At 41.2% G+C, this 18914-nt stretch overlaps 1 protein-coding gene across 1 annotated transcript in view; it reads right to left on the reverse strand.

Moving 5' to 3' along the window:
- Window positions 1-3538: 3538 nt before the first annotated feature.
- Window positions 3539-18914, reverse strand: part of RIN2 (Ras and Rab interactor 2) — a 112311-nt gene continuing 96935 nt past the window's right edge. The window contains exons 9-12 of the mRNA XM_018559546.1: window positions 12027-12332; window positions 9455-9586; window positions 5433-5596; window positions 3539-3896 (exon numbers count right to left, since the gene is read on the reverse strand). Of these exons, the coding sequence (XP_018415048.1) occupies window positions 3561-3896; window positions 5433-5596; window positions 9455-9586; window positions 12027-12332 (938 nt within the window). The 3' untranslated portion in view covers window positions 3539-3560. The remainder of the gene's footprint in view (window positions 3897-5432; window positions 5597-9454; window positions 9587-12026; window positions 12333-18914) is intronic.

Below are 18914 nucleotides of genomic sequence, written 5' to 3' on the forward strand. Positions count from 1 at the left end.
ACGCATTGGGGTGCCATTGGCAGCACATTACAGCACATAATAATGTGCCTTAATGCGCAATGTGGTAGCCCACATTAAAACCCATGTTTTGATGCGCTTTTTGGCTGAGGGTGAATGCCAAGGTATGACTCCAGCCTTACTCAAAATCAAATTGGAATATGCAATTGGTTCTGCATCAATGTGCCACAACGTGGACCACTGACATTCTCAAACAGATAGGTTGAACATTTCAGAGGGCGGTTCTCTTCTATCAGAGTCATGATTACAGGGAAAAAGTATCTAAAAAAAGATGCAAAAACATAAAAAGTATCTGTCCATTCAGTGTCATAGAATGTGGTCGCCCATATAAATGGGCCACATAGTTTATATTACTTTCGAATTCTCAGTTTGGATTAAAAGACTTCAGCAGTAATTTGTTACAGTTTAATGTTGCAACACATGCGTAGATCCCTGTCCTATCACCATCCTTCACTTGCACATAACCTTAATTTTACTTCTCTGCCTTTCCTGCAAAAGGTAGACACAGCATGTAACAGACTCCTTTTGGCAGCAAAGACGCAAAAACACATACGTGATCAGTCTGCTAAAAACATGATAAAAAACACGAATCAAACAATCTCATAAAGCAGGAATTGTCTACGACAATTTGCGTTATATAAAGTAAAAATACAAAGTCTACTACAACATATAGATGAGATACTCTAGAGCCAGCAAGAGATATTCTTTATATATTAAATGTTAACTCACATGCATATTACTGACCTATAGATAAAATAATAGGAAATCCTTACAGTTTGCCCGAAACTGCCACAGAACTCTATGCATGTATCTATTATGAAAAACTAGTTGTTTTTTTATGTTACTTGTTTACTGACTTTTAAATAATATATAGAGATTACTGTGATGCACTGCATCGAACAGTCTTGTCAAACGAGAGCTGGAAAAATGGGAAAAATCCAGCAACTTCATAGATACTGAGACATCGCAAGATAATGTTTTGGCATACTTTAAGTAGTGTGTTGTATAAAACAAAAGCTGAAATAAAACTAATTGTATTCTGTACAGAGGGAAAACAATTGATGGTACAAGCTGTCCCTTACAAGCTGATTTAAAGGATTTGATTTGAATTAGTAGAGAACAGATCATTTTACAGTAAATAGTATGGGATGTGTTTTCCATATACTGTACATGACACATGATATACCACACAGGAAGTAAGGGTAGTGAGCTAGATAGCAATAAAAAGGTAACATTCAACATCCTGTCTGGCCTTGTCTCTCAACATCAGTGTAGAAGAGTACATGGCCAATGGTGGCCTCGCATTCGTCAAAAAGAAAAGTCTGTTGCTTATTTTTTCTTTAGGAATAAAAAGCTGATGGGGGATCTAGCCTTTCCCTACATTGCTAAAAAAAAAAATGTTCTACTAACCCTCTCCTACTTGATCCGAAGCTTAAAATAATTGTCCTGACTTTATTGCATATACCTTTATCAATTTATGTTACATTTCAAAATGGTGTTTCATTCTATTGATAATATATGGGGCAGCAATATTTGTAACAGAAAAAAATGAACAGCTAAAACCTGTAATAATATCATAGTGACACTAGACACTGGCAGAACTACTAGGGTCGCAGTGGTCACACGTGTGACCGGGCCCTGGCGTTCCGCCAATTGGGGGGTGGAGAAGAAGAGGGCCCTGCCCTGGTTACCACTGAGGCGGGGAGGGCTTTTCATGGTTTCTTGCACCGGGGACCTGGGGTTTCTGGTTATGCCCCTGACAGTAGGGTTCCCACGACAAAAGGTTGAGAACCACTGAGCTAGGCAAAACCAAAATAAAACAATGTGATTGGATGATAATCTATCTGAAATGCTTTATTCTGTCCTAAAGCAGAAACTGAAAAACTTGCTCCGTAATTCTTGTATTGGGCATATATATATATATATATTTTGTGTATTGTTTTATTTACATGATCTTGATCTAGCAAAGGCTTTGTATAAACAAATGAAGTTACAAGGGTTACGTTTCTCCACCAGGTAAGGACTGAATATAGAGAAATATATAACCCAATATTATATATCTGTCATCTGGAGTGTGGATCTTGGTGACCTCTTGCTTCTAAACCGGTGACCAGCCCTCACAGTAATGCTGCTAATCATTGTTAAACAATTTGAAATCAAAGAGAAGCACAAGAACAATTTCATATTTAAAAAAATACCTGTCTATACACACTGGTGGCCTGCCAATGTGTGCATAGATCATTTATGAGAACTCTAATGAAAAACACTTGAATCAAAGTGGAATTCTTGCTCACAGCAACTATATTCCTTGGAGTTGATTTACATCTCGAGTAAAGAAAACTTGAGTAAAAGCAGAGCAGTTTGAGGGCCTTAACAAGCATTTGTTTGTGTGTTGGGTCCAAGCTACCTGGACAAAGTGTGGTTTGGCTCCTGAGGGCCTATTTTATGGTCCTGTGAGAGATAAAAGTTTGTAAAAGCAGTGAGTGCTTCGGAACAACAGTTCCGAACGGTGAGCCGCGGGCTTGTATAATCCCGGGGGCCAGGTAGCCAATGCTCCTTAAAAACTACAGCTGGTACCTAACTTCTAAGGTTTTCTACAGTTGTTGTCAGTGGAGCTGGCTCCTAAATTACAATCATGCTAGCTTTTACATTGGACAGACTGGCCAATTCCAATTCTTTAATATTGCTTCCTGAATTCCATGAAACAATATTAAAGTAATGCTGCAACATGGTATTTCAGTTCATGAAGGTTGGAAAAGTCAACGAAGGAGTATAAGTTTGATCTTTGTGTACTACTAGCCTACAATTTAGCATTTTTTCTTACGCGTTAAGCCCCAACAGTCTGAATCATTTTGGAGTAAGGCTCATAGAACCGATGTCAGCTAGTTTTCTCTAGTGATAACACCAAATGTATTACATTTAAAAGCCATTTTGCCATACCCTAAAACACAAAAAAAATGTTTGTGTTACCATAAGACCCACAAATAAACAGCTGCTTATAAAAAAAGAGTAAATTATAAAAGTACATGATATATACATAATACAAAAGGTGAACTTCATGCCTAACTCGCACTTCTGGAAACCTACAAGTATGGCAAGTCTTACAATGTGTATTTTATAGAAAAATTCAGTGCTGACAATGCTGTATAAATCGCCCACACACTTAACTGTGACAAAAAAAACAAAAACCTGTTTAATAAAAAAAACAAGTGTAGGGACAATCTTGTGGTCCTTTACACTATTGCTCTCCATTAAATACTAACGCCAACCTCATGTTACTAAATGCAATGGACTCTAAGTAGGGAATTTCTTCTCTCTTCCTAAGTCCACAGCTGAAAGTGATATTCTGGGGAGTGAGAAAAGCCCATTGTGATGCACAGTCAGTACTCCTCCGTGCCCTGACTTCCGATATACATTTTTACAGGTGTAGAAGAATAAACAGAGCGCCCAACAAAGCTATATTCTGCCCCTAGATTGCATTCAATCCGACAGACTGCCATTCTGAGTGCAAATCCAGCCATTCTGAAACAAGGTGACAGCTCTCAGAAATCTGCAAATTCATCGTCCTCATCATTGTCCTCATTATAGTTGATGAGCCCCTGAGGGTCGTTATTGATGCGTTTGTATACAAAATGAAAGACTTGGAGGTTTGGTCGACTGTGAAGTTCAGCTTTAATTTTCTGTGGGTAAGTGTCTTCACTAAGCTGTTGCCAAGTTTCATCAATGTAAAGGAAGAGACCGTAGTTTTCAGGGTCCTTGACGTTAAACCGCCTAGAGCACATCTGGCAGACATCTTCTGTTGTGGTGTAAGGCCTAACAATGAGAGTTTTGCCTGTGCAACCACTATCCACCTCTTGCAGAGCAACCCTCAAATAGTTCTGTAACAAAAAAAAAAGGGAACAAATACAGAATGTTATTGATATACCTAAAGACCAGATGTCTGCATAGCCACCACAGGCTCTTGGAACACAGTCACTCACACATCATATTGCTGTCAGTAACACATTACTGTGCATAATAAAACGTTCCAGACTAGCACACTGCATGCCAGTGTAATCCAACTGGGTACTTGATGTTTATCTCCCTACATAGTTATTGCATTTTTGTTGGGGGGAGTAACGTACTTAATTATCATTCACTCTGGGTCCGTACACCCCTAAAGAAACTGTTAATACAGTACAGTGACAGTTTGCCCTATTCTTCTAGGGGTCAGTTATAGTTGTACTGATGCAGAATTGGCAAACGGTCTCTTTGGACCTTTTATTGCCCGGCCTTGGCATACCTTGAGGTGCTATGATGTTCTGTAATTGGAATATTAAGGCTAGTCACTGGACTGGGATAGGAATGAGGTGCCAAAAGACAGTTGGCTGAGGGTAGTACGAAGTAGAAATCTGGTCCTGATTAAGGGCCCAGACACACCAAATCCAGTGCGTTCCGGTATGGTTCGAGCCCGGAACGCACTGGATCGCATAGATCAAGCCGGGCAGCGTTCTGGGGCAGGAGGATGGGTGTCATGTCAATGGAACAGCAGACACACAACCCCGCCCGCAGTGCGATCAACTGTGGGGTAAAGGAATGCTCTCCGTTACAGTGCAGTGCGATTGGAAAAAAAAGGGCATGCAGCATTTTTTCAGATTGCACTGCACCAGAATGGAGGGCATTCCTGTACCTCGCGTTCCTTTGCGGGTGATCGCACTGCGGGCGAGGGGGGGGGGGGGGGGTGTCTGCGGTGCCATTGATATGAATGGCACCGACACGCCTACACTCCCACCCCAGAATGCTGCCAGGCTTGATCTACTTGATCCAGTGCGTTCCAGGCTCGAACCGCAACAGAACGCACTGAATATGGTGTGACTGGGCCCTAAGCATAAAAAAACTAAAACATATAAAGGGAAACAAGTAATTTATAAAGTCACTTATCTTACACGCAAAACATTCCCATAGATGAAGCATAATCTATCACCGACTGCTAATAATTCTTTGACAGGTGGGGGAAGTCACCAAACAAAAGCAACCTTGGCACTTTAGCGATTGTAAAAATACAAACCCCACGAGGCATTGCAAAACTCTGACAGCCATAGGCATTACTTCCAGAGGCAGAGGCATGGTGAGATTTGTAATTTCACCAGAGATGGAGTGACGTGTTGCCTACCCCTGCTCTGACCCTTCCCTATTGTATTAAAAAGTGTTTTTATTGCTGTGTGCTTGTTTTGGAGAGATTCTGCACACTTTCTGTCCCAATGACCACACATAATGTACTTCGAAATCTCCCCAATGAGGGCATAAGATAAAACATTCCATGAGATAAGACATTACAAAGGCTCAAACCATTCTCCACTCTAAAAAAAAATTAAACAATGGCTGGAATTTCATTTTAATGTAATGGGTATGATGCTTCTTGTCTTACATAATACCTGAAAGTCATCAATGGACGGAATGGTCCTGTTTGTAGTTCTTCTTTTGTGCCATTGCTTTAAGGTGTCTCTGGTCTCTGAATTTAGCAATCGAGCTGCTTGTTCTTCCTGAAAATTCTTTATTAAGGATAGTGCCCCATATGCACTTGTCAAGTAATAGCCTCCTAAGGGAAAACAAGCATTTCATGTAAATTTACAGCTAACAACAACATGACTGGGGTTATTTAGTTAAAACAGACCTTTTATCCATGTATTTTTAGGGAAGCAATTGTGAGGGCTAAACCAATATTTCACATAGAGTAGATGCAGCAATATCACTAATTCATGAGCACCTGGTGCCTTCTGATGTCCTATTAAACTGAGAAGCACATATGATCATCTTTGGACCGGCAAACTTATACTGCATGTCTGCTTCTACCATGTATGGTTGACTGGTACTCTTTATGGCTGAATGGTTCAATACCATCTGCCCTAAATTGATAATATCTATACAGCACATGGGCATGGCGACAATATCTATATAAAAGGACTGTAGAAGAAAGGAAAGGGTATATCTGTAAATGTGCTTGATTAGTATGCAAACATCAAACTAATCTAGAAAGTTGGTGCTTAGCCCTGTCCCATCCAGCACCTTTCTATTGGTTCATCACTGCGTCGGTGGCCTTACTGACCTATTGAGGTGCCTAGTAAACAGAACCAAGCACTAACTTCCTAGTGGAAGTTGCTATTTGAATAAAGCCAACCATATGCACACAATTTACACAATCTTTGTACAATTTACCAAAACTATGTAGTACGAGGGCCTATTGAAACTACCCATTTAATCTGAATGCAATCAGACAGGAGTTTGAACTGCATAGTTATTGGTAGATCTAAAGAAGATTGTATGGTTGGACTATAAGGTGTGGTGAGTGTAATAGAATACCCTGGGTTTTGGGGTTCCCAAAAGTTTCTACAAGTAAGCACACACTGACAGCAAGCAGCTAGAGGTGCCTACTATTCTATTCAAGTGTTGCTTTCACAAGAATATCACACATTGTTTTAAACATACCAACAACAGTGACAGGTCTATGTATTCTGTTATTTTCTGGCCTTTATACATATTTATATCCCATCCCTCTTCTTTATATTACTTAGTTATCTCTGAATATCAGGCTCTGTACTGTGAAATATGTTCACCATGTCACAGGAAAGTTTCTATTTGCAGGCATGGGGTAGACAAGTTCAGGAAGGGAGGAGGAGGTCCTCTCTGGTTATCTGAGACATACCACTCTCTCAACAGGATGGAACTATTTAGCTAAACTTGACCATAATAACATAAGAATTCTGTAATGGAAAAATCAGCTGTAGAAAATAACATTACACGGTATAAAGAAAACAAACACACTGAATCATTCCATAGCCTGCCTCTTAATGGCAGCAATACAAAACAATGTAATGGTTTTAATATCGTCCATATTTTAGGTGCTAAACTGTTGTGTGACAGACCGGGACACATCATTCCCAAACTGAAAAATGCTGAACGTTATCAAGTTTACCACTGCTGGGGATTTTAAGTCAGAATTTATAAATGTCTACACATGAAAGAGAGGGCATGAAGCCAGAAATAGCCTGATGTTGTATTTGATGTTTGAACTGTATGTACTAAGAATTCTTAGGCTACATTCACACAAACAGCATGAACCTGCATTATTATTGCAGTGTAATAACATAACTGTAACTATAAGTGAATGATGCAATTCCCACTTTGAACTGCACCATCTATTTACATTTCTTTCTTAGCACCATGCACATTATTGATGTAGATAAATGGCGTCTATGGCAGAGAGACACTGACCTATTTTGATTTTTTTTTTTGCTAAAAAGATCTCACTGGGTGAGCTTTCATGTTTTCTGCTACGAAAGAAGGAGGGCTTCACTGCAGGTACCAGATGTCTTAAGGTGCCCATACACTTTACAACCCTCGCAAGACTTTTGTCTTGCGATGGTTGTAAAGTACTTTAAAAAATGTACGATCTGCCCATCTTGGACAGGCAGATCGTACTTGCGATCATCGCAAGCCCGCCCGCCTGACTGCAATGAGGGGCGGGCTTGCGATGACGGCAAACGGGCAGTGTGCCCATGCCACTAACTCGCCGAGAATCGTACGATTCCCGGCGGGTTTTCCAGCCTGCTTGTTCGATGGAAGACGTGCGACCGTACAGTAGAAACGGTCACACGCCTTCCATACACTGCACGATTCTCGTACGATCGCGGGATTTCCTGCGATTCTCGTACGAGAATCGTGCAGTGTATGGGCACTTTTAGGGGGAAAATCCACCACGTTCACAGGGTTTGGGTTTGTGGAGAGGCCTATAAAAATGAATTAACGCTCCCAATCAAACTACAAATGTCCTGACTGGTTGAACGTTCTGAAATATATGTGCAAGGCAGCGAATGGATCTGCAGTAGAGATTACAAATGGCTCCAACAGTCTTTTAAGTTTGGTGAACCTTGGATAATTTTAAAAATGTTGACAGATGTGAAAGATGCATGCATGTTCAAATAATTGTAGAGCAACCTGGAAACATGGACTCCCAGGATGCTGTAAATATGCAAGTAATTACTTCAGGAACTAACGGTAAGCTATGCTTGGCTCAGCTCCCTGCCACACCTCACTGTTAGCCAATATTAACCAATAGTGAAGTGATACACGCTAAAGCAATTCAGCTCTTACATAATCTCTTATATGAGGATAATTACCCAGGGAAGTTATTTACAGGAACGGGAAAGCAGCAGAAACATGTTATCCAGACAATGTTCTCGTGAGTAGAAGTGCAGCAAAGTACAGTCAAAGAAATGTGAAACCCCCATTTGTATTAACCCATACAGTTCAAGTAGAATGGATGAGTTACTACTGGACATTGACCTTTCCTTTTTCAAGTGTACATAACAAGCCTGTTTACTCAATATCATTCCTAAAACAAGCCTACATGTGCTTCTCTGTGTTTAGGGGGCTTATTCAGATTAATAGAAAGTTGTGCGTACGCTGTACGCATGTTTGTGGGAACGTTTACATACGTACAGTGCAAATGAACCCTGTTGTCCACCACAGCTGCTCAGGGATGACATGTAAATTAGGGATGCACCGATACCGATACAGAGTATTTGGGCGAGTACTCGTACTCGCCCAAATGCTCCGATGCCTAGCCCAATACTTCCTGTATCACTTGTGACGAGAGAGCATGGAGCCGACTTCCCGGCGAATCAGGAAGCTGGGCAGCGTGTAATGACGCGCTGCCCGGCTTCCTGATTGGTTGGGAAGCCGGCTTCATGCTCCCTCGTCATCTTCCATGATTGGCCAGCAAGCCGGCTCCATGCTTTCTCGTCACATAGGGACGAGAAGCATTGGACGGCTTCCTTGTTAATCGGGGAGCCGGGTGGCGAGTCTTTACACGCTGCCCGGCTAATCAGGAAGCCAGGTGGTGAGTCATTACACCCGCCTGGCTTCCTGAATGGGACTTCCGGTACTCTGTATTTGGTATCAGCGAGTACCAGAAAAAAATATCGGTACTCGTACCAAAATACCGGTATCGGTGCATCCCTAATTTAAATATCAACAATGTGTAGCCAGCACTGACACACTATTGATGTTTACATCTACCTGTGAATGAATCATTCATGCAGCAAAAGCACATGTGCAGAATGACCGATTCTGCGCATGCGCCACTGCATAAACGAGTCATTCAGGATTGACATGCAAACATCAATAGTGTGTATCAGAGGCGGTGGCAACGCTGGCTACACATTGTTATTGTTTACATGTTGGCTCTGAGCAGCAGTGGCAGCCAATGTACGCTGTACCAGTGTATGTATTAGCAAACATGTAAACAGTATCACAAACTGTACATTTGTACAGCATAAAATATGGTCTTAGTAGGGCCCTGGATGCAGCTTTCTTCTAGTTTTTGTTTTTTTAAAAGGAAAACGTAGGCTGTATTTCTTGATACTGTTTTTTTAGAAGGATTATAAACAAATCCTACCTTCGCCATGCAGCAGAGCTGGGTCCAGTAACTCCATCATGTACTCAATTTCAGTGTCAAATTCCAGCATATCACACTGAGCGATGACATAAGTTAGAACTGGCAGAAAATCATCTGCTCCATACATCCTCCCTAGAAGACAGATGAAATACAATTACACCTAAACAGGGTAACATAAAATGGTCAATCAATAAACTATGCAACATAAAATGATCAATCTAATTTCATGAACATTTTTATATGTCATCAGGCTCAGGCATTAGTGGGGGAAAAAAAGCATACGCATTAGTAAATGTCTTCATTTGTTTAATTATTCCTTTATTTTTAAAGATAAGATTGCAATCTGACATTTTACAGTTGAAAAACTCTAGCCAACACGTTTGAATAGAGTGGGGAAACATAGGGGGGTGACACAGGTGATAACTTCTTCACTTTGACCTAAAACACATCCCATCAAATTATTAGGACGTGTCTGCAGTGAAATATTCTCGAGCTGATTTACAAATGGAGTAGCTAATACTAGATAAGTCCTAGACAAGTAACAATAAGCAGTAGCCTGAGCACCAAAGCATAGAAATAAAGCACCGCTCCTCCATGGCTTTAGCAGGGAAAATGACAGCCGGCTGCTCACCCGCAGGAGTGTGTCCTCGCTCCAAACAAGTATATAGTGAAGGAAGAAATCGGCCTAAGCAGTTTATTTTGATAAAAGGAGTTGCACTGTCCTATAAAAATGACCATAGAACAAGACAATGGATGGATTGGAGCTTGTTTATTTTTCTGTTTATTTGCTGTAAATTTCAGATTAAAAACCATGCTTCCATTGTGTCATTTCTCGGGAAAGACACGTCTCTTGATCTCTGTGATTCTCGGTTTCAGCAAGATGTGTTGTTTCAGGTTTCTTCACTAAGAAATTCAAAAGAAAGCTGAGCGGATTTTATTATTTATTTTTTCTAAAGAAAGCTGCTGCTCTACTCTATGCACTAACAACAATTAGTTTCTTATATTAAACAAGTTTGGTTTTAGAGCTTTTAGACACAAATAACATGTGCAGGAAATGTGTTGAGGATTCCTTAAGACCTAACATTATTCAACGTGACTTCACTGGATTACAATGTATAGGCGAATATACAGGGTGTCCCTAAAAGTCTGCATCCATAGGCAGAAAATAATTAAAAAGTTTTATTAAAGTGAAGGCTCAAATTCAAGGACTTGGACTTCGCAACATTTGTGTATATGCTGAATACCAGAACGCTGAACATTTGCTAACATCTGAAATGTTACAGTATTTCAAGGAGACTATATATTTAAATTCTCCACACTTGGCTACAGTCTGCCGAAATACCTGCCCACTCAGAAGCCTAAATGTTCTGTTCTATTTTGGAGTGTGTCCAGGATTACATTGTTCACGTGTGATATAGATATATATAGATATAGATATGTCAAGTCAGTGGGTGGCAGGATTGTTAATGGGGTAAGTCACCTAGGTTTCTCGCTTACACATGGTGAGGGGCTTCAAGGTTTATGGGTTATGTGGAGAAAACAAACTTTTTGTTTTTTCAGAATCCTACGTCCTGTTTTGGGTTCTGGAACCTGGAGGTTTTATAGAGCCTTGGGAGGGAAAAGCCTCCATTACTAGGTCTACATTTTATCTGGTAGTCAGACCTCATTATTAGTCTCAGTTGTCTACATGGAAATGTGAGCTGACTGATGCTTAGGGTTCTCGGTCTCTCTGCTGTGAATGCTTACTGCTGGGTAAAAAGGCTGAGTGCAGACAGAAAGGTACAAGAACTGCTTGATAGTTTTAGTGAATCCAATGACGACAACATGTTAGTGGGGATCTGACCTTAGTTAAAGGAGAACTATGAGGTTAGTGCTTCTCACTCACCTCATAGTTCTAGCCAACCTGTGACAATGAGACTGTCACAGGTCGGCTCACTAGATCGGGAGGTGAGCGAACACATACCGGTGTTCGCTCACTTCTCGATCCTGTCACGGCTCTCTGCCGTGACAGGGGAGGGGCTGGATTCCCCCCTCCCTGCTCCGATCCGGGGTGGGTACAGCTGGCTCTGCCTCTAGATAGGCAGAGCCAGCTGTCAGTCACGCAGCTGGGCGGATCCCGGCATAATTGTCGGGATGCACTTCAGCTGCGGCGTCTTAGTATACCGCGAGTAGCAGCTTGCGGTATACTGCGGCGTCTCAGTATACCGTGAGCTGCAGCTCGCGGTATACTGAGCCTAGGGTGACGGGAGGACGCTAGTTTGTGTCCTCCCGTTACCCGGAGAACTATGGGGAACAGCCTTAACCCCATAGTTCTCCTGTAAGTTAGTGGTTTGGATGAGCAGATGTTTTGTTTGTTGTATGCTATGGGCATGCTGTACACAGACCTCATGCATTGAAAATGTGTTTGTTCAATGCCTTGCTGCATAAAAGAGCAGCACAAGCCTGCATAGACTGTTCTTGGATGCCCTTGTTTCATGCATAGTTTATCACAGCCAAAACCAATTGAGTCTGCCCATCTTAGAATATATGCATGTGCACGTGTCAATGAGTATAGGTATATTTCCCAGCGTACCTGAGTTATTCTCCATGCACGTATAGATGAGTTTGCAGATTCTGAGTAGCAGCATCACTTTCTTCTCTGGAGAGTACATTTTTTGCATGGTGCACAACTTGATTTTGATCTTTTCCACATCGACAGATTCTGGGGTTGGGGTGAGAACCCCAAGCTCCTGAGGGGTCCTCTGTTTTACTAATAACAGGTTCTCCTTCAGCTCTCTCCAGGAGCCATCTGCAGTTCGAAAGTTCTTTAGCATGTTTTCTATATAACCTTTCAGCGGCTTTAATATACACTTGTGCATTGCTTTTTCCAGGACTGCATCTGAAACACAGAAGAAAAGCATGGTATTGTAATCAGGGAGAATCAGTAATAGCATTTTCCACTCATTTATTTAAAAAAAAATGTGGAATAAAGTCAATTGAGTATCTGGGAGAACTGTTACTTCTTGCATCTCCGAAGAATTTTCTTACCACCTGTCTTTTCAGTATATTTAGTTTGTCATAAACCATGGAAAACTGAAGCTTTCAGTTTTTTTGACATGGCTTGAGTCGATGGCCTATGGGCTTGTATCTATGAGAAAATGCAGCATACTTCCAGGCGCCTTCTGCTTGAATTTGATATCAGTTCACTGGCAGGTCAGTGCATTTGACAAGCAGCTGACCACCTCCTAACTTGCATTTAACTTCCTTTGAGCAAAAATCAAACTGTTTTTGCATATCCATTGACTTGGTATTGGAAGAGAAGGAGTTCTGATATAAACAAAAGTGCATCAACACAGGCCCTTATTCAGCTTTTTCCTTTCCAAAACAGCTTTAAGTTTCCACAAACTCACGTATTTTAACATTAAAAGAGGACTATGGGGTAACCTTTTTATCCCATAGTTCTCGTTTGGGTCATTGGAGGACATATACTAATGTCGTCCAGTGAACCAAAGCTCAGTATATAGCAGGCTATTGCCCGCTATATACTGAGAGCGCCGCAGCCGGGACGGATCCCGACAATATTGTCGAGATCCGCCCAGCTGGCTGATTGACAGCGGGCTCTGCCTATCTAGAGGCAGAGCCATCTGTGCCCTCCCCCACCCCATCCGTTCCTCCAGTCAACGCCGGAGGATCGGAGAGGGGGGGAATCCTTGCAGGGAGCGGTGACCGATAGTCACCCTCTCTGCAGGGAGATGATCGGGAAGTAAGCGAGCGACGGTATGTGTTCGCTTACTTCCCTATCTATAGAGTCGATGTGTAACAGTTTCAATGTCACACGTTGGCTCTAACTATGAGGATGAGTGTAAATCATTCACCTCATAGTTCTCCTTTAATCTCTTTGCTCTATGCTCACATTACTTTCAAGTAATATAGTATTAGTTATGCATGCTTTAGGGGAAAAACATCTAGTTTCCACTAGAGTGAATCAGTTGGGCTGATTTACTAAAGGCAAATAGTCTGTTAACCTTGCAAAGGAATTTTCTCTTCGATTAGTGAATGTGTTGAAAATTCGCTTTGCATAGAATACCCAATGTTTTTGCTTGCACATGATTGGATGAGTGAAGTCAGCAGAGGTTTACCTCATTTAATAAGCTAAGGTAAAATTCCCTAGCATAATGAACAGCTTATTTGCATTTAGTAATCAACCCCATTGCGTCAAATGCCAGTGGATATGCTACGCGGCACTGCCAATCCCATTCCTTAGGGTCACAATATTACAATGGAATGCTCATGAGCGTCAGAGGGAAAGTACATTCATCTGCAGGGACAGCCCGAATAGCAGATGTCATAATACCTCAATCAAGTATCTATTAAAAGAAATGTCTTTTATGTTTTCAACTGCACAAAATGTCTAAGTACCAGAAAAGCTTCAAGCAACATGTGACCTAAATAGCAATACCAAAAGAAGGACATCTGACACACCGTATTAACAAGCTTCTACAGTTTACTAACAGCAAAACGTGAGCACCACCCATGGCGTCATTGAATTGCATAGTCACAAAGGAATTCCATAAAACAAAGTCAGTAAAAAGTGACAAAAATAAAAACTTGCTTTTTGGTATTGGTATATTACATATTGAATATTTGGTATTGGTATATTACATATTGAATGATGGCATGAATTTTAAGGAAATCTGACCCTGTGCTACATGTGGTTAGTATCTCTATTTTCTTTTACTATTTATAACTCTCAATTCTGCCTAACCTACATTGTGATGATTATGCTATTATTAAATATAAACCTGAGGGTCTTGGCAACAGGTCCACACTCTGAACCACACTCTTGAACTTCTAAGCATTGAAGTCCATCATATTGAGATATATACCTAATTGATTAATTTACTTCACACATTAATACAGTGCAAAAAATGTATACAGAGCTTTACATATTATTTATTTACATCAGTCCCTGCACTCAAGGAGCTTACAATCTAAGGACCCCATCTCACATGCGCAAGCATACTAAGGCCAATTCAGACAGGACCCAATTAACCTTCCAGCATGTCTTTGGAGTGTAGGAGGAAACCCACACAAGCACAAAGACAACATGCAAACTTCATGCAGATAGTGTCCTGGGTGGGATTTGAACTGAGTGTCCCAGAAGTGCTAACCACTAAGCCACTATGCTGCTCATGACAGAAGTTCGATCAGTCTCTTCTATGCTAGGGTATAAAATAATTTTGGCATATTCAAATAGTATAAAAGCCCTCATGCCTCATCTCACAAATATATGATATTCTCTTTAGCCATAGCAATCCATCCTAGCCTTATTATCTTCGGCCACTGGAATCTGAGCTTGGATATGAATTTCAGGCCAATCTACAAAATATGTTTATGCTCACTCATAAGACCAGCAATTCTAGGGCAGCTCAGGAGAGAAGTTATAAGATGCTAACAAGATTGTACCAATGCCCATACACCTGCATTTTGATCTATACTGGCTCTGTAACGCTGCTTCCATTACAATGCTCCATGTGTGATGGCACTGTCTGCCCATGCATGGATACACGGAGAAAATATTTTTTATACAGGGTAATCAGTGACTTGAAGGTTCATGTGACCCCAAAAATTGCACTTCTCTTCCTTCTATCGAGTTCTATTTCCAAAGACTAAAAAGGCCTTCTTAGGTTCTTTATCCAAGTGGCTTGTGCTACAATTCCACAACACTGGAATACTGAAATCTCTACTGTCTCAGAATGGCTGCAAGAATTTTTACACATTCAACATTCACTTCACGACAGACATTCTAGTCATGCGACTATCTGGAGTGTCTGGATTGTTCTCTCAGGCACTGTACAAAAGCAAAATCTACCAGTGTGCAGGGTTCTGCTGACTCTCCATCTGGGCTCCACCAACCCCCTTGTGTGCCCCACTCCCCTCCTCTCTTTTTCCTTTCTAGGTCTCTTACTTGCTCCCCCCCCCCTTTTATTTTCTTCTCTATGTGTGTGTTTTTTTTTAATGCTACTCTATTTTGTTTCTTCTGCTCAGGACCACTTGAGCACCCACTGGTAAAACATGCCCATGCGGGGAATTGACCTACACAATGGGCCTAATGTGTGCAGGTCCTACAGAACAGACCATTTGCCTGTTATTTATTTGCCTTACTGAGTCTGGAAGTCTGGTACATTGCACATATTGTGCCTACTTCTCACCCATCTGTGCAAAGGCATGATTTTACCATCACCAGCTACACGCTATCCTTACATAGTTACATAGTTACATAGTATTTGAGGTTGAATAAAGACATTAGTCCATCAAGTCCAACCTATTAGGATCTCATTCTAGGAGTACCTGACCTGACCTTTATCCTTCTTACTGTACTGTACTGTATTGGGATACACTTTGAATAAACTTTTATTTTGTAAAAAAACAAACAAACAACAGTGAAAAAGTATTTGCTCACTTTACAGTCTTCTTTAGTTTGACAGATTTACATTGTTTGGTCAGATCTTATGACATATGTATAAAAGTTCCCTTGTGTGGAAGATGATGTATAATACAGGATAATGTTTTTACCATGTAGGAATATTGAACTGTTTTATGTAATTTTGGTATGGAGCTGTTTGAACACAGAGCAGGGATCAACATATACAAACAATATTGTGGAGCTTCCTAAAAAGAAAAAAAATGTAAAATCCAAAAAAAGTGTCCATATTGCCCACAGCAGTAGGATCATGTATTTTGTAACAGTGGAAAAAAATTACTTCTGGGCTATAATTTAATTTCTCAATTCTTTATTGCTCAGCCCTTTCAGTTACTATATTTTTTTCATTGTTGGATGTTTCTTCTCATATTCTTAAAGACATGGTCCACATCAAACTCCACTCCAAAGCACCCAAGTTTATTTAAAAAAAATATATAAATAAAAAGGAGTCAAAATAAATGTGTGTTACCTTAAAGTGGAACTGTAAGTAAAAATTAAAAAAGGGTGATCAGGCAGGCTTTATATTGCAGAAGAGACTTACTAGGTGTCTACTGCAATAAAGGAATTTTATCTGCCTGTTTGCCTTCTTATTGACAATGTACACTCATGCGTACAATTTTGGCATATGCCAGGAAAAATGAACTCACGCACACGCGTGGAAGTTACATCATCCCAGCACGGTCAATCAAGATGAAGATCCCCAACAAGGAGGAAGAGTGGGTGACAATATTGGTGCCACCAGGGGTGCTCACAGATATCACATTTCTGGAGGCACGGCAAGTATAATTGCTCTATTTAGCCTTCTCATATTGAATGGACTGCCAAAAATGTTTTTTAAAGTCAGCGTATCACAACCCATGGCATGGGTTGGGTGCTTTCAAACCTAATGTACTTGTATGTTGAGGTGGCATTCTAAAAGAATGGCACTGCGGTGCAGCATACAAGGTGCTTTGTGTAACCACGCTTTGTGGTAACATGTGGTAAAAGGATGTTTTGCCTTGCTTTTCTATAATGCATAGGTGTGAAAGCAGCCTATAGGAGACATCAAGATTCACATATAACCTCAGCTGCCTTTATCTGAGGATCTCCTGATTAAACATGTAGTTGCGACTGGAGGAATGCTCTGCTCATGAATTTTCCGTCATATGCTTTGTTTAGGTTGTCCAGGTTTGTGATGGGTTACTTAAAAAGGAGAACTATGAGGCGAGTGCTTTTCACTCACCTCATAGTTCTAGCTGACCTGTGACAATTAAACTGTCACAGGTCGGCTCAATAGATCGGGAGGTGAGCGAACACATACCGTCGTTCGCTCACTTCTCGATCCTGTCACGGCTCTCTGCCATGACAGGGGAGGGGCTGGATTCCCCCCTCCGCCAACGCTGACTGGCGGAACGGACGGGGGAGGGTACAGCTGGCTCTGCCTCTAGATAGGCAGAGCCAGCTGTCAGTCACGCAGCTGGGCGGATCCCGTCACAATTGTCGGGATCCGCTTCAGCGTCTCAGTATACCGCGAGCTACCGCTCCCGGTATACTGAGCCTAGGGTGACGGGAGGACGCTAGTTTGTGTCATCCCGTTACCCTAAGGAGAACTATGGGGAAAAGCCTTAACACCATAGTTCTCCTTTAAATACATGAAAGGATCACTAATAAGATCAATCCTAATTCATCCATTCCTCTCGTGCTGCCTAGAACACTGTCAAAATGACTGTAGCTAATTAATTGGTTACGCTAAGGAATATTTGGTCATCAAAACAAAAGTCTGATTGTTTTTACAGATTGACAGTTTTATGCTTCACATGAGCTGTTCACTCAAATCAAAGATTTGACTATAGCGAATTCCAGTATAATTGTATAGCGTGGGAGCACTTAAAAAGCACCATATGCATTCCCGTTAGGGAACTATACCCTTGATTCCAGTGTTGTCACCAGTGCAGGTAGTAAAGCTAATTTCGCCAATGGTACACTACTGCAATGTAAACCTGGCCGAGGTTCTTACCCTTCCCCACTCCAAACAAAAAGAAAAAGCATTTGGATGGAGTTCTACTTTAACACTTTCCGGCTGACGTATTGCATATATGTGGGAGCATGGTGGGTGGGCTTTAAGCCAAGCTGCCACATATATGCATCCAACCGGCTCCACTGTTCTTTGCTGAGAGTACACTGACTCCACCAACAGCTCCAGGTCACTGTAAAGGATTTGTAGCTAGTGGGATTGGCACCCAATAATGTGACCACAATAATCAGATCATAGTGATCACATGATTGGAAAGTCCGCCTGCAACGCCCGCTATTTAGAACCCCTTAAAGGAACAGCAGGAGTGCCAAGGGGTTATGTACAGTACAACAGTGTTGGTATATGCATGTTAAAATGTGACTGCCCCAGGGAAAACCTACTCCATATGCTAAAGTTACACAGGGTTGAGCTATTATATTTGGAAATGTTTAAAAGCTCCACCTTCCTTCCCTGCTGGGACTGCAGACATCAGACCAGTTCCGCTGCATTGTTTATTCAATATGCCATTGTCTACAGCAAGACAGATCACTTCATTTACTTTCTCCCCAATAGGCCACCACCATATTCTTTCATTAATCATCCAGGGTCAGCTTCTACTTTCTAAACTGGAGATGATACTGTTAAAAGAAACTTAAAATTGTGATACCTATATAGTAGTTTATTAAGTTGTTGGCTGTTTGTACTCATCTCAAGCGCCCTGTAGCTGTCCTGACGCCTCTTACTCTGTGAGCTACCAGTGTAAAAATCCATTACTGTCCTACACAGATCAGCCCCCTGCCGCTCCTCTCAATAAAAGGCCTAAAAGGCTGCCCATAGACACAGTCACGTGCCTGTAGCCCAAGAAATACTTTGAATGATAAAATGTACCCTTTGTTTTTATTATACTCTTGCTGTATCTTATGACATGTTATGAATTCATTGAAGCCATCTTCTGGCATTACAGTCCGCATTAAGGGATTCCAGATCAGTTGTCTTTTGATATA

The sequence above is a fragment of the Nanorana parkeri genome, unplaced genomic scaffold (assembly GCF_000935625.1).
Source record: "Nanorana parkeri isolate BGI_ZX_2015 unplaced genomic scaffold, ASM93562v1 scaffold402, whole genome shotgun sequence".
Classification (NCBI taxonomy): domain Eukaryota; kingdom Metazoa; phylum Chordata; class Amphibia; order Anura; family Dicroglossidae; genus Nanorana; species Nanorana parkeri.